At 48.8% G+C, this 20,095-nt stretch overlaps 6 protein-coding genes across 6 annotated transcripts; 2 read left to right on the forward strand and 4 right to left on the reverse strand.

The window, feature by feature from the left end:
* Positions 1 to 1,588: 1,588 nt before the first annotated feature.
* PFICI_07488 (uncharacterized protein) lies at positions 1,589 to 2,908 on the reverse strand (the record flags this gene model as incomplete). The annotated part of the gene is made up of 2 exons (XM_007836069.1): positions 1,589 to 2,605; positions 2,666 to 2,908. 2 exons carry the CDS (start codon positions 2,906 to 2,908, stop codon positions 1,589 to 1,591), a joined length of 1,260 nt encoding a protein of 419 aa, XP_007834260.1.
* Positions 2,909 to 5,945: 3,037 nt separating this feature from the next.
* On the reverse strand, positions 5,946 to 8,063 carry PFICI_07489 (uncharacterized protein; the record flags this gene model as incomplete). Its single annotated transcript, XM_007836070.1, has 1 exon — positions 5,946 to 8,063. One exon carries the CDS (start codon positions 8,061 to 8,063, stop codon positions 5,946 to 5,948), a length of 2,118 nt encoding a protein of 705 aa, XP_007834261.1.
* Positions 8,064 to 8,460: 397 nt separating this feature from the next.
* On the forward strand, positions 8,461 to 8,991 carry PFICI_07490 (uncharacterized protein; the record flags this gene model as incomplete). Its single annotated transcript, XM_007836071.1, has 3 exons — positions 8,461 to 8,474; positions 8,526 to 8,816; positions 8,871 to 8,991. The coding sequence occupies 3 exons, from the start codon at positions 8,461 to 8,463 to the stop codon at positions 8,989 to 8,991; spliced, it is 426 nt and encodes a 141-aa protein (XP_007834262.1).
* A 36-nt stretch (positions 8,992 to 9,027) lies between these two features.
* On the reverse strand, positions 9,028 to 9,813 carry PFICI_07491 (uncharacterized protein; the record flags this gene model as incomplete). The annotated part of the gene is made up of 3 exons (XM_007836072.1): positions 9,028 to 9,409; positions 9,456 to 9,578; positions 9,635 to 9,813. The coding sequence occupies 3 exons, from the start codon at positions 9,811 to 9,813 to the stop codon at positions 9,028 to 9,030; spliced, it is 684 nt and encodes a 227-aa protein (XP_007834263.1).
* A 788-nt stretch (positions 9,814 to 10,601) lies between these two features.
* Positions 10,602 to 11,693, forward strand: PFICI_07492 (uncharacterized protein; the record flags this gene model as incomplete). Its single annotated transcript, XM_007836073.1, has 1 exon — positions 10,602 to 11,693. One exon carries the CDS (start codon positions 10,602 to 10,604, stop codon positions 11,691 to 11,693), a length of 1,092 nt encoding a protein of 363 aa, XP_007834264.1.
* Positions 11,694 to 12,591: 898 nt separating this feature from the next.
* Positions 12,592 to 18,130, reverse strand: PFICI_07493 (uncharacterized protein; the record flags this gene model as incomplete). The annotated part of the gene is made up of 5 exons (XM_007836074.1): positions 12,592 to 16,087; positions 16,141 to 16,701; positions 16,754 to 16,778; positions 16,826 to 17,005; positions 17,053 to 18,130. The coding sequence occupies 5 exons, from the start codon at positions 18,128 to 18,130 to the stop codon at positions 12,592 to 12,594; spliced, it is 5,340 nt and encodes a 1,779-aa protein (XP_007834265.1).
* Between the last annotated feature and the right edge of the window lie 1,965 nt (positions 18,131 to 20,095).

Raw genomic sequence — 20,095 nt, forward strand, 5'->3', positions numbered from 1 at the left:
TATTGTGAAAGAAAACAAGCAGGAGGCAGAAACTCAAAACCAAGACAGTTGTTTACCCAAGGGTATGGTCCCTTAAAATATAAACAGAAAAATGGGGAGAGGGACCACGAGCCAAGAACTCATTCCCTGGCTATAGAGGTGAATGCTGCACGCGCGTGGCAAATAGTCACAGCTATAAAGGGGCCAACCAACCATATAGGAAACATGAGACCGGATGACATGAGGCTCAAGAGGCTGTACGAGGTTCAGGCGGGAGAAAAAGGCGGGAACGTAGGAAGAACTTGGATGGCCATGCTTGTTCTTTTTACCTTCTCAAAGGGTGTGAAGCCACGGCCACGAGTGTGCGCTACTGTGCCCGTGTATGTATGCATGTATACCTACCTACATTGCCATGATGTATGTACATGTGTGTGTATGCTACGTTGTACCTAGTATATCATGTAGCGGCGCTTCCAATTGAATAGCAAGCAGCCGACCCCGGATCGGCACACGAGATGCAGCATACAGATTTGGCAAAGGAAAAAGACGGCGGAGCCAGTCGATGCGATTTGACCAGGAATACCATCCTGTTCAGGGGTGACACCTGCCCGGAATTGCTAATGAACAAAGTTGACTTTGGGTTATGTCGCGCTCTCATTCGCAGTCGCGCAGATGAGAGAAGTGGTGTCCAAGCATTCTTGGCTTGCTTGGGAGGATCCCGGAGCTAATGTAGGTCTGTATGTATGTAAGTAAGTATGTCCGTAGGTAAAACTGTAAACGATTATCCTTTCTAAATCCCAGTACTACCCTTGCTGCAGGTCAAATTGCACCTTGCCGAAGCTGCATATATGTCGACTAGTCTACTGCGTACTGCTCAGTGCTGAAGAGGCGAAAAAAAAGGGCAGAAATCAAGATTCGAGCGCATGCTTGGATGGTCAACAGGGAGGGGACCCCAAGGTCGCAGAGGCGTGACAACAGCATGTGATTGGATGTCGCACGGGACCTGGGCTTATTAGTAAAGATGAATTGGGTTGGTGGTGTTTGATGGTGTGTGTGCAGGTGGGTGATGGATGACCCTGATTTGGCCCTGCGCGCGGGGGGAAAATCAACGGGGAGTTCCATTTTTTGCCTTGGGACTTGGCAACACACCATCATATTGTCTCTGCCGCTCTTGTGGGGTAAGAAAGCGCCACAACCGTGTTGTGTACTACGTACTCTTTTTCCAACAATCGACCAGTGATCGTTTTCACCCAAGAAAAGTCCGGTTTCATGTGTACAAAGTATAGCATATCAGTATAATATCAAAGTGGCAATATAGTATGTTGTTGAAGATCAAGTGGCGGACCCAAGGGACCAGCCGGGTTTGTAGTATTAGTAGTATCTACGGTAACACATGTATTTACATCTATGGATGTTTCGAATTCGTATAATCATAATCCACGAGCCAGAGTCTTGTCATCGCTCTCGGCTCTCCTTCCCACTACTCCATTTCAAAGACTTTCCAGAGCCTGCCACGCAGATGCCTCTACGTGGTACTCCCACTAAACTCCTGGGTATCATGTTTGTTGTGTTTTTGTTTGAAATCAAATAACCCCCTGATGGGTGTCATTTATGATGCTGCACCGCTGCTCCCAGTCGCTGCCGTTTGTCGAGCCTCTAATTCTCTCCTCTTGGAGAGCAAGCTCTTGAAGGCTCCGAGGCACTTTACAAGGGTTTCCTCGTCCTGGGTGCAAAATCGATAACTCTTCTCGTCTGTAATGATTTGCATACAGAATGGCTTATTCTTGGCCAGAGCGTCAATATCCACCACGTTGACGACCGTGGACAGCGGCATGATAAAGGCAGCCGTGTATTCGGCCTCGTCCTTGTACAGAATCAAGTTCCTGGGTCGAAGAACGGCCCAGCAGTTCTTCCACTGCCTCACGCCGCGCTTGTGCTTGAGTAGTTGCAGCCAGCCCTGCCAGACGACCCTGTCAGGATCATTCTCAATATTGAGGCCACTTAGCTGGCTCAGGTTCCTGCCGGTCAGCACAGGTCGCAACTGCGCCGCCGAGTTTGACATGGATCGCGATGTAAGATTTTCCAGAGATGCCCCGACACGAGGCGCCTCGGAATCAGAGAAATCTGAATGAGACACAAGCTCATTGCCAGACATTCCCGATGACTCCCAGGTATGTGACGGCCTCCGCGTCGATGAAGACAGCGGCTTGGGCGGCAGAATATCAATCGGCTCAGGCGAAGATGAAATGTTTCGATCTTGGTCGATTGAGGTGTCTTTTCGTGCGCCAGATGTGTTGTTGCCCAGCACATCCACAGCCGCATAAGACTGGCGGCGCACGATCGGGCTCGCGAGGAACATTTCCTCTTCCTCCTCTTCGATCCTGGCATCGCGGCGGATGAGCTCTATCCACTCTTGCGCATCTTCGGCGCTCGACGCCTCAAAGTGATAGTTCTTGGCCGGAGAAAAGAGGCCAAACAAGTTGTGGCGCTTCTGCTTCGGGTCCTTGAGCAGAGTGACTGCAGATAATTCGGACAGGTAGATCTTGTGACGGAGCTTGCTCTCCTTGTCCGACTTGTAAAGAGAGAGGGTATTTGGGCGCAACACTAGGTAGACGGGCTTCCATGTCTAGGCGATACAATGTCAGTACAGGTCCGGATTCGGGCTCTCAACGGATGCGTCGCCTACCTTGGTCTTTTGTGTACGCTTCTGGACGTAACCAGACTTGATAACCCGGTCAAACTCGAAACTGCCGTTCTGGTTGACGGGGCTAGGGGACGCCAGACCCAACTGGTTGCGCAGTCGGCTTGTCACAGTGGAGGTAAAGGCAGTGGCTGCAGCAGGTATCATGAGTTTTGCGCCGCGCCCTGGGAGCTTCGGAGAGGACGGAGACACATCTGTCGCGGCTGGTTGACTAATGGTTTCCGCCATTTTTTTTAAGATTGACCAAGACGTGAAGAGTGATTGTTGCGCTGGGGAATAGAGTTGTCGCCTAGGTCTTGCGCATTAGATATTATTTACTCGTTGGGTTGAGTATGCTGCGCTGTCGAAACTCGTTCCCGACTTGACCGTGGCAGGGAAAGCCTGGTGGCTATTACGTCGAAAAGATCGGTAGGGACAAGTCGAACAACTGTCGGTGGCCTAGTGGGAATTTTGGTACCCGGGATACTGCGGTAAAATAACGTAGTCTTGCATGAATGATGCGGTCGACTGGTCGAGCTCAGCGGGGTCGGGGGTGTTTGTGCTGGGGTCAAGCTCGCCAGGGAAGTGTCGTTCCTGACGGCAGATGGCCCGGGGACAGTCGAACCTAAAAGCGACTTGGAATCGATCGACACAAATTCGCAATCGGCAGTTAACCGGTGGTCGGCCGCGCCGTGGGTAGCTTCGCACAGTGCTCCAAAGGTCCGTTGATCAGCTCTACCGGTACTTGTTTCTATTCGAGAGAGGGCTGCCGCAGCGAGCGTTGCCCCTACTCGGCGGGAGGAGTGGTAATGTAATGGGAATGAGGAAACTAGTTGAGAAGATGGGGAACTCAACTAGTTTTTTCTTCTTTTGGAGGGGACAGCAGCAAGAAGAAGAAAAAGGTAGGAGAAATAGAAGGGAAAAGAAGAAATTAACTGTAGAAAGAGCAAGGGGTGCAAGGCCAGCGCACAGAGAGAAAGGAGAAAAGCTCGTGGAGAGCAAAGGGTGGAGGAGGCAATGATCGTGGTGATGGGGGTTTCTGGTAGTAAGGTCGTTTGGCTCAAGTCGGGCACTCTGCAGAGAAGCCAAGAGCAAAGACGGAAGGAGCGAAAAAAGAGACAGAGACAGAGACAGAGAGTCGCAGATCATGCAGCAGCAGCTATGTAGTATGTAGGTACGGCACAGCACAATGCAGTAGTAGCAGTCTGTGATAGGTGTGTGTGTGCATATGTGTGTAGCTACAGGTTGGTAGGTAATGTAGGTAATCGAAACAGTAGATCTGCTTGCTGTTTTGAGGGTCGGGACAGAAAAGATGCAGCAAGCAAATCTAATAAAATCGGCCGGCTGTTGAGCTCGAGCTGCAGATCAGTACATTGGCTGTCGCAGGTCTTTGCACCCGAACGGGCGCGACCAAGCAGGGGCTGTCTGACTGGTCTGGTCTGATCTGACCTGTTGAAGCGATGGAGCGCAGTGTAAAAAAAGTACTAGGTAGTACTTGGTAGGTAACGATTAATATGTAGGCCAGTAGCGTGGCATAAGTAAAATGTAGTAAGTAGTAAGTAGTAGGTAATAAACGAACGTGGGAATTTTGCTTGGACGTAAGAGAGCTGCAAACAAGCGATATATTATTATGTCATGTAATGAGCGACAGACGAATGACGAGAGCCTCTGCAAAGAAACGTAGAGGGAGGAAACAACCGAAGGTCGAGAGAGAGGGGGGCCCTTATTTTAGACGGCGTTTTGCATCATGCAATCTCCTCTCCTCGACGGACCGGAACAAGTCTCATGATAAAAATGCCCGTTCTAACTTGTTCTCTCTTTGATCTTTCTTGCCTATCTACCAACCGACCTATCTACCTCCATATGCCGGGATAAATGAATGGGAAGCGATTGTCTGGAACGGACCTCTTTTGGCTCTAGCAGCCGAATCTACGACTGCTGATCAAATGCTGGCCTGTGCCACTCCCAATTCCCTTTACACCATTATCTTACCCAAAGAATTCATTTGTTTCACGCCAAAAAGTCGATAGTGGGCGGCTCAAGTTTTATGGCGATGGAGCCTCACCTGGACGCTATGCCCATTGCCCTCAGATACCTAGTAAAATAAATCCCAGACCATTGCGGCGGCTAGCTGGGAATTTCATGCATTTGTCCATGGCTATCTTTTGTCTAGGGTCTCCCGGTCACTTTCTTTTGGGGCCATAAACGCCTCTTCTGCTTACTACTACGTATTGTCTCCTGCTACTATTGTATGGTAGACATGTACCGTATCGGCGCATGGAAGGGAAATGGAACGAAGAAGCATTTGATCACAAGTCAGTCCGTGCCGCACTACGGCCGATTCAGGATTCAATTGCTCTAGGCTAGGTACGTAGTACTACTAGCGAAATCCCAGATCGATCTGCTTTCGTATATAATAAACAAGAAAACGTGATCAAATGGGACCATCTTTAGCTCCAAACTAAAGAAGCTGTCGCCAATGGCCATCTCCATTGGTGAGCTTGTTCTTTCGAAAAATTCATGATAGGGCTGGATCGACATATTTTTTTTTTTTTTGGAATTCCAAAGCCATCATCCCAACCATCGTGAATGGTAAATTACCAAGTTCCCGAGTCTGCGCACTTCAAGGTCACAGACACTTGGATACCAGATCCACTAGTGACCTTAATTTGGGTTTGCGAGCCTTGTTGAGACGAGGCCACAGCATGACCACAGCTGCGGCCAGGCCGCCGGAACAAATTCCACAAAACGAGCGCGAGCAATAGAAAGGGGAAAACACCATTGGCTGGTAAACGGCCAGTCAAGTCGAGGTAGAGCATCGCCATTCATTTGTTCCGAGTGAAGTTCCATAACCTTACCATAAGGTCTTTGATTCGCCAGAGTTACAAAGCAACTCGTTGTTCAGTTTCGCCTGCTTTTCCCCTCCCGAGGCGCTTGATGTGTTTAATGCATGATCAATTGATCACAAAGTACATTCTATAGATGATATGCCCATCATATAAGGACATTGATACAAATTTCTATCGTGACTCGGTCAGGCATCACGTCATGCCCATATATCGCGGACGAATTGATCATATGCTTGTCCGTGTCTTGAGCTTAAGCTGGGACCTGAACACATAGGGCAGGGAAAGTCTCATTCAGGGACAAAGTAGACCATGAGGCTCTGATTTTCTGAGACATATGGATATATCTCTCCATGTCATCATTCCCATACGCTGCAATCCGCGTGTTTCTTGGTATTTTATTGAGCCATGCTGCTGGAAAAAAAAAATTATTATACTCGCTAAAGTCTTGGCGTGGTCTTGTTCCCAAGAGCACCACTCATCATGTATTCCTCTTGCTTTTCCTGGACCCTTGGAGCGTTCAACAGTACCATTTCCCGTCCACCGCCGGTTCCCCACCAGGCGACACCAATTGCGGCTCTCTCCACGTCCATCTCACCACTAACAAGTACGTCCCAGAATCTCTTCCTCGCCACTTCACGCATGCTGGCATCAGCAATCGCGTTCATGGCCTCAGCGGTACGTGAGAGCCACTCATCTACTATTTGCAACGGCAAGAAGGGGAGAGCGTCGATCAAGGCTAGCACCAGCGTCGACTGTTCTGAAAGTCGTGGTTGCTGAACCTGCTCTTCTGACGGTTGTTGAGACGCCATCGGGGACGGAGAGGTCGGCGTGGCTTCGGGCGGGAGAGGCAGCACATTTGCCGACACGGAGCGGAAGTGCAACGTCTCGAGAAGTATCTCGGACAGTTTTGGATGTGTTGCCGATATAGGAAAAGGGGGCGAGACAATTTGCATAACCGTTTTGAAGGCTAGGCGGAACTGCCGCGAAGAAATTCGAGTTGGGAAAGATTGAAGCAGTATATCCACATAGAATGGTATCGCGGACACCGTCAGTTCTGCATGCTGCGGACAAGACATGACAGAGAGGATTGCAGAATGAGAAGCCTCGAAAAGAGGCATGGTGAGGGAGTTTGCCGGCAGGCTTTCAGCAGTGGATATTGCGAAAGAAAGCTGCGATGTCGCGGGTGTGAGGATCAGACTCTCCGCGGCTGGTGTTGGAAGCGAAAGCGGGAGATGTTCCGCCAGATTGAGGTAGAACAAAGTGAGTGCCTGATCCAAAGCGCTTGGGGGCTGACCATTCGACTGCAGCGTTGGAGGTAGCATTTCCTGCAGAAAGCCAATGCAAGCCTCGGGGTATCGCGACATTACATCGATGGATGTGAGGTATGTAAATGTGTATACTTGGAATGAGTCCGCACCGCCTCTAGACGAGATGAAATAGAGGTTGCGTAACACATGGAGCGTCTTTGACGCCACGATTGGTGCGACAGCATCATTTCTCAGATGCGGGTCAAGGAGACAACGTCCTATTATGGGCTGTGCAGTCGCAACAACAGCATACATGAGCTTTTTGAGGACCTGCCACAGCAAATTCCAAGGGCCTTGTTGTAACTCGGGGGCCAAGACGGCAGACTCAACCGATACGTCAATTGCCGAGAACGGACATCTTCTCCACTGCTCCAGCAAGTCAATTGATAGAGCCAACAAGTGATCTTGTGCTTGAAGAACAGCCTTCGAGTCGGATGCATTCTCGACAGCAAATGCTGCCACTCGTGATAAAGGTCCCATATTCTGGACCAATGGTTGGCTCGAAACTTGCTGGACTGCGGCAAAAGAGTCAGGGGACGCCCTGTAGAATGCTTCGTGCCCAGCAAAGTTTCCCGCAGATATCGTGCGCAAGAAGTCTCCTCCCTGAAAACCCTCGGTGCCCATCATGACGCGCAGAGTAGCCGGCAACAACAAGTCACAGTTCAGGGAACTCTTGTTCCAAGGCGACGAGACCGGGAAGGAATAAGTCAAAGCCAAGACAATGGCACTGTTGCCGAGTTCCTGCGTCTGTACTGCATCTCCTAGTGCCATGTTCGCTGCCGTGACCACAGCCTGTTCCAGAGTTGACTTCAAACCTGATGAAAGGGTCCTTTTATCGTTGCTCTCCATGCCGAGTAGGATACCGGTCAGGACTAGGACATGTTTCCATCTGGCCGAGCGCTCGTCGGCACCATTTGCGACTGCGCGTGCCCAGTCCTCGGGGCGCAACTCACTGCCCACGGGCTTTTGTCCCCAAACCAGCTTGGCATTGTTTTCCGAATTCTGTATGACATGCTTTGCTGCAGTATTGAATATGCTGATTATTCGAAGGCAAGTGCGCAAGCCGTCTGGTGCTTCCCATATCGCTCGTGCAGTTAGGAGATGTGATGTGAGGAGAGTTATGTTCAGCGGGTTGTTTAGATTCGATAACAAGGTCGTTGTGGTTGCAAATATCTTGTTCGTCTCGGCAGTGTTGGGTGGTTCTTGAAAAGCCCGCAGAGCGACAGTCAATAACCTGTCGACCGACATGTTGACAGGTTGTCGCAGCAGGTGTTACATGCTGTTGTGTTTGTTGCGATTGAGGCGACGAATTGGTTGTAAGCTCCAAGTTGGACCGCGAGACTCGGGTTGTCGTTCGGCGTTGAGTGCCCACATGGATTTTGCCGAGGCACTGAAAGACTGCACCCCAACCTTAGCTGCGAGAGCCTAGCACCTGCAAGACAACGTCAATCAGCAGCGACCCGACCCCGGCCAATGCGGCAGGGCCAAGACTCAAATGAGCCAAGACCGTACCTACTGCTGTCAACCGCTTCCGCCCCCTGACAACGCCTATCATATTGTACCTAAGCAACCTTACCCTCGAGGTCCACACTCTCACTCAACTCACCCTACTACAACTAAAGAGGACGGCGCTTGCGTCTTTGCCATGGGACAACAAGTGTAAGTCATTGGCGACCATGATAAATGATGCTGAGTGCTGATTAATTGTAGCTCGACCAGCGCAGAAGGCTGCGACGCACGCAGACCATCCTTTCCTTCTCTCTACTGGCCAACGGACACCTGTGAAGATGCCATCTACTATCTGCGGGATTCCTGGCGCTTCACCCTGCTATGGACTCTCATTCTATATGCCATCTTTCACTTGGGTGCAGCTGCTGTAGCACTTTTTGTACAGGTTGGGAAACACCGGTCGACCTGGAAATACCTCTGGACCGTTCCCATCATTTACGCCATTACCGCTGCCGTCGAAGCAGTTGTGGCAGGAAGTATTGTCGGCGTGCTGTAAGTCTTGGAACGACTAGTAGGCAGAGCAAACAAAGACTGACCATTGCCTAGTATTGGCGCTGTCTACTTTACTGGCAAGTTCCAAATGTCAACCTGGATACCTTTCATCTGGGGTTGGATCAATGTCTTGATGCTCATCGTATCGTCATTCACTATCCAAGGTGGTCTATGAAGGTGCAATTATATCCTGCTACATGATTTCCACGCCTCAATTAGGTGCAGCAGTTCCGGGAAGCGAATGAGGCACAGCTGATGGCTCGATAATTCTCAAGACTCGCGCCGGATTGCCTGCCACCACGTTGTACGGAGGGACATCTTTTGTCACTACACTGCCGGCTCCTACGACGACACCTTTGCCAATGGTCACTCCTGGAAGAACAATACAGTTACCTCCAAACCAGCAGTCCTCGCCAACGGTAATTGGCTTGCCGGTTTCGGGGCCTTTGGTTCCATTTCGAATCGTGGGATCTACCGGGTGCGTACCTGAGTAGAACGAGCAATTTGGACCGATCAAGGTGCGGGCCCCAACGCTGATCAAGCACGTATCGATCCAAGTACTGCCGCTATTGACATAAACGTTGTCACCGAATCTGGCGAGTCAGCAGTTTTCTGTACAAGACCTCTGAAATGACCAACTTGACGTTATGGCCGTAGTCCATCTTGATGGGCGCATCGCACCACACTTGTTCACCGAAAAGGTCCTCGTCCTCTTCGGGAGTTGCTGCAACGGGAGGCAAAGGAGTCTTATCATCCTGGATTCTGTTGACGATTTGATTGTCAGCCATGGAGACATACCGAGTATCTAGGACTCTCACAATTTGAAGAGCTCAACTAATCTTCGGCGTGATACGTCGCCAGCTCGGTTGTAAGCTTCGCAAGCCAGCCGGCATCTTTTGCGATCCGCCACGAGATCTGGGGTAAAGGCATAGTACAATTGCCCTTCTCTCATCAAACGCCGATTCTCCTCGAGGTCGATATTACGCAGGGGATCCATTGTTACTACTTGGCAATCCTCTTGGGAAAATAACACTATATTTGCGTAGTGTTCAAGAAGACAAGTATCGCGATGTAGGGATAGACCTTAGTGGACCTGAGATCCATGTGGACTCGTCTACTCCCCGCCAGACCGCCCCCACAGGTTGACAAGACTCTTGCACAGCAACATGACTTTCTATGAGCATGTTGATATTATGAAACCACATCATATATATCTCAATACAATATTCGTACGATTTTACCTGCAAATGATTCTGTATTTCTCAATGCCCGCAATGCTAATGCATGTTGCTAGCAGCTCACAAGTCTGTTTATTTGTGAAGGGGCACGCTTCTTATTGAGGGAGACGTCATACCAACTTGTGACAGGCCCGTTTCCGTCTGCACCCCGCAGCTAGCCGCTAATCGAGCAACAGGGTAGAAGCTGTCGGGCCCTGATTGCCAGAGCTCAGACAAGGCTTCGCGTCAGGATCTGAATATCCCCTTGCCGCCTCTACAACCCAAACAAAAGAAAACATCGCGGCTACGACAGCAACGGTCACAGGGCAACAAAGAAGGCGCAAAGTCCTCTTCTTTGTCCTAGTTTGCGCGCATGCTCTCGAGATAGAAAGACCTCTCCGTCAGACACAATGGCGAGCCCCCCAGACAGGTGAGTCCCGTCTTTCTTGTTTGCCGATATGGCTATGATGCGCCGCCCGCTCGTCTTCTTCGCGACCGGCCTTCTCTCCTCGACTTGTCGTTTCGACCTCAGTGTGCGCCTGCCCAGACATCCACACTTTGTATCGTTATGTCCGCGTCACCAGAATCCGCCACTCCGCCTACTCCGCCGCCAAAGGCCTCTCCTGTCTCCCCTCCCAGAGCTCCGCGCAAGGACGAGCCACCGGTCGGTTTCCACTATCTGGTGAACGACGAAATTCCTTCGACGCCAACCTGGAAGACGTCTTTCGGCCCGAGTGAAAAGGTTGAAGAAGACAGGGCATGGGTCAGCAGCATTGCGTCGGTTGCAAAGAGCGAAGAGCAGAGACGGCCCATGTGGGCCAACAACAAGAAGAAGGACCGGCGCATTTCACTGCAACTGCCAACTATCCAACATGTTCCTGAGGAAAAGGATGCTGACGACTTGCTACCAATTGCCAGTCCCTTGAGCGCTCGACCGTCCCCCGACAAGCTGTACTTCTCCGGCAAAGCAAAGTCACTGGAAGGCATCGCGCTCCGGGCATTTTGTTTGGGTATTGCACTTGCCCTCTCGGTAGTGGCTATTGCTGCCATTCTTCTATTCTCGTCCTCACCTCTCTGGCGCGTGCCCTTCTTCTTTGCCGCCCTCTCAACATTCCACTTTCTCGAATTCTGGACGACGGCAAAGTATAATACACAAGAAGCCAAAGTTGATTCGTTCCTCTTGACGGCGAACTGGCCCATGTACTTTATTGCACACTCGGCGGCTACGATTGAATGCTTGTTCACCAAGCTGATATGGCCGAATCGCTCGTGGGCTCCGTTGTACACTGGCCACATTCTGCTCCTGATTGGACTTATACTCGTTCTTATAGGCCAGTTCGTTCGGGCCACTGCCATGATGCAGCTCGGAACAAACTTCAACCACATTGTTCAAGACAGAAAGAAGACGGGGCACGAGCTGGTGACCTCGGGCATTTACGGAGTCATGAGACACCCATCTTATTTCGGCTTCTTCTATTGGGGCATAGGGACACAAATAGTCCTTGGAAACCCGATATGCTTTGTCGCGTACCTCGCCGTACTGTGGCGGTTCTTCTCGACGAGAATAAGAGCCGAAGAGGCACACATGGCACGCTTCTTTGGCGAGGATTTCACCGAATATCAAAAGCGTGTACCAACCATGATTCCCTTGATTCGTTGATGAATCATGGTTTCCTTTGACCACTCAGATATGGATAGAATAGAATGGGCATTCTGGCGTTTTGGATTCTTGTAGAAGAACTTGAAAATCCATCCGGGCTTGGGAATTTGCCATGGTTTGCAAGATGGGGAGAGGGACTGGCAGCTATCATGTCAAAGGTAGGCAAACTCATACCATTCCGAGGTATGAATGTATCAACAATATGTGAAACATGTGTAATACAATTTTGTATAAGACATCGAGAATACTTCTTCTGAACTCGCCATGTTGGGAGTGAGCATTATTTTGAAGAGTATGGAAAATTCTCTGTGAATTGTTATGATTTCATCGGTTCACAACTGGCTCTGTTCAAGACACATTAGTCTTTTATCGTGCAAGTATCTTGACAACCATATAAAATGAATGTTCCCACAGTAAGTGTCTTCTTTCAGTCATCTTGCCTTGAAGTCGAAAACAATTACCTTGTGGATAATGATGTTTGTTCGCACAAGTTCTTGCCACTCGGCTCATGCTATATATAGGTACATAGTGATCATTACAATCCGAGGTACCCATACAAAACATAATCTTGACGCTGGAACTCATTGGACTCTTCGGAGGCATTTTTCATGAAAAAGCTCAGGCAAAGTTTCAGAGCATGAATGGCGTGGTGTCGTGAAATCGAAATACCTCTCTAGTGATGAGAATACCTGCCCTGATGGTTTCTCTGATCTAGCTTATTGGCAACAGATACTATCTTGATGAAAATCAGACCCAAGCTCGGAGAAAGAACTTTGACAACCTCTCCTGCTGCTCGTCATGGATCCACCGAATGACCGCTCGCAATCACATCCGTAGAAAGAATATAGCTCGATGGTATCTATATTATGGAAACCCGCACAACTCTGGAAACGAATATTCATGACCTTGACCAAAAGCCCTTGAACTTCTCGATAGCTCTGCTAACTTTGTGTGCACCTTCCACATCATTTGAGCCGGGTGGAGGTTCTGGGTTCTTTCCAGCGAGCAGATCAATCATGTCTGTGTCTCCCTTCTGGGCGGCCGTATCAAAGGCAGTGAAGCCACATGCTTCGCGTAAATGTGGGTTGCATGAATCCATTGATAGGAGAACCTCGGCTACGTTGGTATGACCTTTCCACATGGCCAGATGAAGTGGTGGACACCCACGCTCGTCTGTGATTCTAATATCGACACCATGTTCGATAAAAGTGTTGACCGCTTCAGTGTGTCCATACAAGCAAGCCAAATGGAAAGCTGAAGACCCAGTTCCATCCCTGATTGTAGAGTCTGCGCCACTTTTCAGGAGCAGCTCGATAATCTTTGCATTTGCCTTACATGAGGCAAAATGTAGAGCTGTATCTCCGTCATTATTCACAATTGATAGGTCGGCACCGCGTTCGATAAGTAGATTAGACACTTCCATATGCCCATTTAAGGAAGCGGCATAAAGTGCTGTATATCCGTATTGATTTGCAATATTCAGGTTGGCACCGCGTTCGATAAGCAGATTAGCCACTTCCACATGCCCATTCAAGGAAGCTGTATGAAGTGCTGTATGTCCGTATTGATTTGCAATATTCAGGTCGGCACCGCGTTCGATGAGTAGATTAGACACTTCCATATGCCCATTTAAGGAAGCGGCATAAAGTGCTGTATATCCGTATTGATTTGCAATATTCAGGTTGGCACCGCGTTCGATAAGCAGATTAGCCACTTCCATATGCCCCTTGAAGGAAGCCCAGATGAGTGCTGTATCTCCGTGTTGATCTGCGATATTCAGGTCGGCACCGTTTTCAAGGAGCAGCTCGACAATATCTGAGTATCCTTTAGCTGATGCCACCATAAGAGCTGTTCTCCCATTCAGGTTGGATGCTTGGGGGTCAGCACCTCTTCGAAGCAGCAAATTGGCAATTTCCAAGTTTCCATAGTGTGCAGCCTTGTCAAGTGCTCTTTGTCCTTTTTCATCTGTCGCAGTATGGTCAGCTCCATGGTCAAGAAGCAGCTCGGCTATGTCAACATATCCCTCTTTTGAGGCATACATCAAGGGTGTATATCCCCTTTCGTCCTTTGCTGTATGATCGGCACCCTTTCGTAGCAGCATGTCGACGATTTTCAGGCGTCCATGACTGGAAGCTATGCTGAGCGCTGTTCTCCCATCCTCGTGCTTTTTCGTCAAGTCAGCGCCATGCGTAAGAAGTAGCTCGGCTATGTCGGTAGTTCCATAGCGTGATGCATGCATCAAGAGTGTCCATCCATCCGGACCATTGGTTTTTGGGCTGACACCATCCTTGAGTAATCGCTCGGCCGTGTCTATATCTCCGCGAGATATAGCAAGGTAAAGCGTGTTAATCAGATGTCGACGCCTCTTGCGAAGCGCCTCGACGGCTGCCATATTCCCGAAGTTTGTAGCACTTGCCAGTCTTTCCTTTATGGCATCGTATTCGATGCTCTCTGAGAGAAGTTTCATCAAGCTTTCTTCCTTCCAATGACAAGCGACAAGCATGAATACCTGGTCGGTTATTCGTACTCCGTCTGCCCTTTTTGACAAAATGAGCTCCATCACTTGTTGCCCACTGTGGAAATTCCTCGCAGCAGTTCTAACCACTTGTTCTGTGATGTGATGAATCTGGTTTCCACTTTTGCCCAGAAGCACTTCCAGTACTTGTTGGCCATCTCTCCCATTACTTGCAGCACCCTTGAGTACTTCTTCTGTCAATTGTATGTCGTCCGGAATCTTTTCTAGAAGCAGCTCCACTGCGTGAGCGTCAAAACATTTTGCGACAAGGCTTATCACAGAATTCGTGATGTAGGACTTGGGCGCTGTCTTCTTTAGCAGTACTTCCAACACCTCCTGCCCACTCCTCCTGTTTCCCACAACGGCCATGATGACTCCCTCAGTAATATCCACCTCGTCTCGTGTCGCGCCCAAAAGCGCGTTCATCACCTGAGGGCCATAGTAGTAACTTCCCGCTGCAGCTATGATGGCCATTTCTGTAATATGAATCGTATCTTTTCTCTTTTCCAAAAGATTTTGGACAGCGGGAGCGTCGAAGTTTCCCGTGATCAGACTGATTGCGTCTTGTGTGAATCGGGATTCGTTTCCATTCCGCCCCTCTTCCAACAACAGCTCCATCACTTGTTGCCCATTTTCCCCATTGGCTATAGCGGCTCTGATCACAATCTCGATGATCTGAGGATCGCTGTTCGTATGCTCCAAGATGACTTTCAGTACCTGCCGGCCACTGTACTGATTTGAAAAGGCTGTCTTCACCACATTTTCCGTTATGGGCACCTCATCTCTCCTTTGGGTCAACAATAGGTCCATCAGTTGCTGGCCGCTGTCCCAATTGCCCGCAGCAGCTCTGACGATTTCTTCAGTAATCTGTACTTCATTGCTTCTCTTCTCTAGAAGCACCTTCATTACCTGCTGGCCGCTGCTCTCATTCTCTGCTGCTGCCAGGATAACTCCTTCTGTGATTATGAGATCTTCAGCCCCATTGCATATCTCAATGACGCAATCCGTCACGTTCGCATTGATTTCACCCGCAACTCGAACAAGGTCGAGAAATCTTGCTGAGATTCTGCAGCTCTGAAGCATCCATCGAACGACAGCCACGTTTCCATTTATTGCCGCCGCGTTCAAGGCATTGCCATATCTTCCCTCACTTTTCGATAATTGCGAGATACCAACCCATATATTGCTCACGACGGTTTGGAACCCAAGAAGCGAGGCGTAGTATAGTGGTTCTGCTATTCGATGACCTAGATAGCCATTGACGTTGTCCGGATCGTGCATCTTCAACCATCCAAGGAACTGTTTCCGAAACTTCTCACTAAAAAGCAAACAAATTTGCTCTTCAAGCTCGAGTTGGTCGTCGGCCTTTATTCCCTCTATTGCATGCCGTGGCCAATATTGGGCGGCGTATGGAAGAATATTCTTCAGCTGATGTTGTGGATATAGAAGTCCCTGAAGGGCAAAGAGGGCAATGCTTTTATTGGCATATTCCATGGTGAACCGGTACCACTGCGTGCTATTCTCGTATAGCTTGAGGACGAGAAATTCCTTGACCGAGAAATGTGCCAATTTGATGATCCGGGTTGTATCTTCATCAATAATGGTGACGAGAAGTGTCGAGCAAATCTGAAGCACAAAGTCTGGGTCCCGAAAACCCACGACGGCTGCAATCTGTTCGGCGGCAAGCGGTTCCAACGACACAGCAAGCCACATCATTATCTTCGTGACATGAGCAGTGTTCTCGTCATCAATTGCATCGAATGCTTGCCGATATGCTGCTTCGAGATCCTTTGGAACACTGTCCATGGCCACCTTGAGCTGCTCAATGGTGGGGCATTGGGCAAAACGCTTAATCTGTAGATCAGCCCATCGGAATCTCCTATTTACAATTGTGAGTTTAGCAAACTCCATTATATACGGAGATATACTCACCTTTCTTCGTACTCTAGGAGCTTTGCTATGATCTGGTCTCTTACTTCTTCTGTCCAAGAAGCTAGACGAGGGTCCTCAAGTGCGACCTTCACAAATCTTTCCACGTCGCTCCTAATAGGTAGCTCGATATCGAAATCGCAACTTGCAACAGGACGAAGGTGAATCTCAATATCCGGCTCTGGTCTGCTTGTGACGAGGAGATGTAGATTAGAATGTGTCATCATGAGGTTCTTGACGCAGCTCAGTAATTGGTCCCTCTGGCCTTTCTTATCCTGGTGGGGACACTCGTCGAGTGCATCGAAGACGAGGTAGACATCTTGCGTAAGGGACTCGATTGCAGCGTTGAGAGCTGCGACAAGCTCCTCCACAGATGGCTCACTTCCGCGTTGGCCATGTCGATCGTAAAGTGATCGAATCTCATCAGGTAGAGGAGATACGCTGAGTTGCCGAATGGTCGACCGTAGCATTTGCGAAACATCCTGCAGAATTTGATTATCGAATCGGAAATACCAGTAGGCCAAGTGTGGAAAGTTCTCTTGAAGATCTCGTATGATAGTTGAGCTATCAATGGTCAGCAAGGTATACTTCATCAGAATGACAATAGAGTGATTACCATAGGATCGTCTTTCCACAGCCCGCTTTTCAGTGTCAGCGGTACTCTTGAAGAGGGACCCAAGTAACTTACCAACACCGTGGAGCCATAAGAGACCAGGCTCGTGGTTTCGCCAATTTTGATAATCTCTATGATCAAGCAGCCACTGACCAGTGCCAGCAGTGTGGGCCTGCTGAGATTCATTCTGCAGACTGGAGAAGTTGACATCTTTCGACGAGAGCCAGTCAAGAATTTTCATTTCGGCTGCGCCTGCTTATCCGTTAATTGTGATACTATGAATGAACTCTGCCACTACATACTTTGAACTTGCTCCTGAACTCTCCTCGTTCTTTGATCCACCTGATCAACCTTCATGGATAAGCCTTCGAGCGCATCGGTCACGGACTGTGTGCGCTGCACCTCGCCGACTGGTATCTGTAACAACAGTTCTTTCAAATACGCAGCCGCCGTGGCAGCGGCATATGGTTGCCACTTCTTGTTCTTGTGAGAATCGGCATAATCGCTGATACCCCGAATAACCAGGCAAGGGAATGCCTCCATGAGCCCTGCCGCTTCCATTTCCACACAGAGTATCCCCATATCTCGTAGCTCATCCCGTTTGTGGGCATCTTTTATCACTGTGTTTGACGATCCAATTGTTCCGTAATGGACTCGAGGGCTTCCTGTTGTCCGTGGCTCGCGTTGGATCGATCGGGAGATGTCGCATTTCTTGCAAGTTTTGCTGTTTCCATGCGTATAGGATGCTTCGAAAAGACAGTCACGCTCTGTTCCTGGGGTGCTGTATTTCTCTTTCATTCCAGGGTATTTTTCCAGCATATCATCGAGATACCGTAAAATACTGTGGCCATGGAGATTGTGGGTAGCCTTCAAAATTTCCACATTCGCGGCTAGCACATGTGGTGGCTTGCTCTGATATCCTGTCACCACAAAGCCCTCCGTTGTGCTCTTTCCGCGATCAAATTGTATGACTCCTCCGCGAGCCCCGTGAGAATGGCTGACGACGACATCGCCTAGTCGTATGTCATTCAGATCATCGTCCTCGTAGTCCTCGTCAGGGATTCCACCACCAATTCCAACTAGTAGCCCGAAGCGTATTCGACTGAAATCATTCAAGAGCTGTGTGACCACCATGGCAGCTGCATTATTGCCAATCTCTGGCATGCCGGCAACAACTACGTTATGGTGGCCCATCTTCCCAAGCTTGTACGCATTCTGGTCGCGGCTGGTACTGAGGTTGTCGTGCACTTCGTCGAGCAGTGCGAGAACCGGGCTCAATTCGTCTCCCATAGGACAAAGAATCGCAACGGTATAGTCTTCATGGTGGAGACAATCTGGCGGCTCAGGATGGGACAATATGGTTTGACTGTGGCCAGCCATGTTCCGCTGCCGATCGAAGTGCTTGCATGCGACAAATTTGATCCTGTGTAAGCAATTGCTAGAGAAGTTTGAAACAACGGAGAACGATCAGAAGAGAAATCTCGTCTTGAACTTGAGATCATCACCTAAGTCACTGCCTTGGCAGCATCAAATCCAAGTTTCAGGCATCCTCTCCTCTTAGGCTTAGCCAACGTTTTCCACGCTTCGATTGGGCATGTTCGGATTACATCTTGCATCTGCATGGAACTATTGAATTCCATGCTCAGATATGAATGGTCAGAAAGCGACAGGGGATGTGCGGAACCCCTCATTCGTAGGCAGGCTGAGCTGCGAGGCGTTCTAGTGAGGCGGTGCCCTCGGAGCCTTGCGGTTCTTGAATGAAGGCTATGTATTTACATATCATGAGTTTGATTTGAAACTGATAGTTTCGGACTATTTTATCTTAATAAATATCACTAGTTTGGAGTGTTAATACTCATTGCGTGTTTTTGCACGAATAATTCATACGCATAGCATTATAGCATGGCCAACGGTCAACCATAATCACTGCATCGCGAATAGCCGCATCAAGAACTTTGAATTGCTTAACTTCACTTTTTTTTTGTCCGAAATAGTCATATCTCAAACGAGCTAATCGACCATCTTCTGTGGCTGCATCAAATGGTTTTAGAGCATCATTTCTGTCGACGTATACAGTGAGTATATCCTCCAGAAGTATAATTTCCAAAAGGTTGAAGGTCACTTTCAAACCCCCCTTGCCATTGCTTCAATTAAGCGTTACGGCATGTTTCCTTCAGTATAGGATCAAGTAAATCATTATATCTGCCTTTTATTTGTGTAAATCAATGACAATAATGAAAGAATGCATGGAAGCTGGTTGACAGTGACCAGGTCGTATCAGATATTGACTTATGAAAGTCAATGAAGCTCAAGATAAAGTCACGAGTCACCAGAACGTCTTGGAACTTTTCTCAAAGCCCAATCAAATCAATTGATTGTTAAGTTCTCTGTACCTTACCCTTAGTACACCGTGAACAAACAATGCTAGCCCTTAAATGCATGGAAAGCAAAGCACGCTCGAGTTCGTCGTCAACTATCGTTCCACGGTAGAAGAGACCAAGCCGTCAACACCCACCTCTTAAGATATTAAATCCATTAATCGAAGATCAAAGAGCTTCTGTCATTCTGTTTTTCATTCGGCAAATACCCATCTTACGATCGAGTCATTTCGGCGAAACAAATTGTAGCAACTTCCTTTGAGAGCTCTCAGATGAATGTACACCCTTGAATTAATGACAGACCCGCCTGATGTAGACGGGCAGAAGTCTCAACTGTAACTTGGTTTTGTTCTCTACAGAATTCAACCTGAATAGTACTTTTATAGTTCGATATAGTTTTCTTTCTCGACTCGGTTTGAGATCATGATTGAGTGTTGGGATCATATCACCGACGCCTCCATGTCATTTATACATGTTGAAATTAGGTCAAGGCCGAGGCGAGACTACAATGCTCTGGGGTCTGTCATTCGACAAGATAACTTATCCAAGTGATTTGGGAGTATAAGCACTAGGTACCGGGTACTGATTGGGAAACAATATTGACAACACAAATCCAAGACACATATCTCGAGAGCTTCCGAGAAAGCTGATCACTATAATGACGCCTCGGGCGTATCTTCAATGATCAAGAAACTTGAAAGTCTCTTCTGATCTCTCAATAATTGTTATATTTGCGGGGTAGAGACCACAAAACTTATAAACATGCTATCCTGTGTCGAAATACAAGTACACAGCGTCCAATAAACATCATTCAATATCACCTCGCAACGACAGCTCGGACGTTGACAATGACAACAGCAACATTGCCAACGCATCACGATCTAAACCCGATTCCAGCAATCTCAGATCGGGATACTACCCAACCCAGCCATTGCCTGCCACCATCCGCCAACAGCATTACCGGCCG

The sequence above is a fragment of the Pestalotiopsis fici genome (assembly GCF_000516985.1).
Source record: "Pestalotiopsis fici W106-1 unplaced genomic scaffold PFICI_Scf_5, whole genome shotgun sequence".
Taxonomy (NCBI): domain Eukaryota; kingdom Fungi; phylum Ascomycota; class Sordariomycetes; order Amphisphaeriales; family Sporocadaceae; genus Pestalotiopsis; species Pestalotiopsis fici.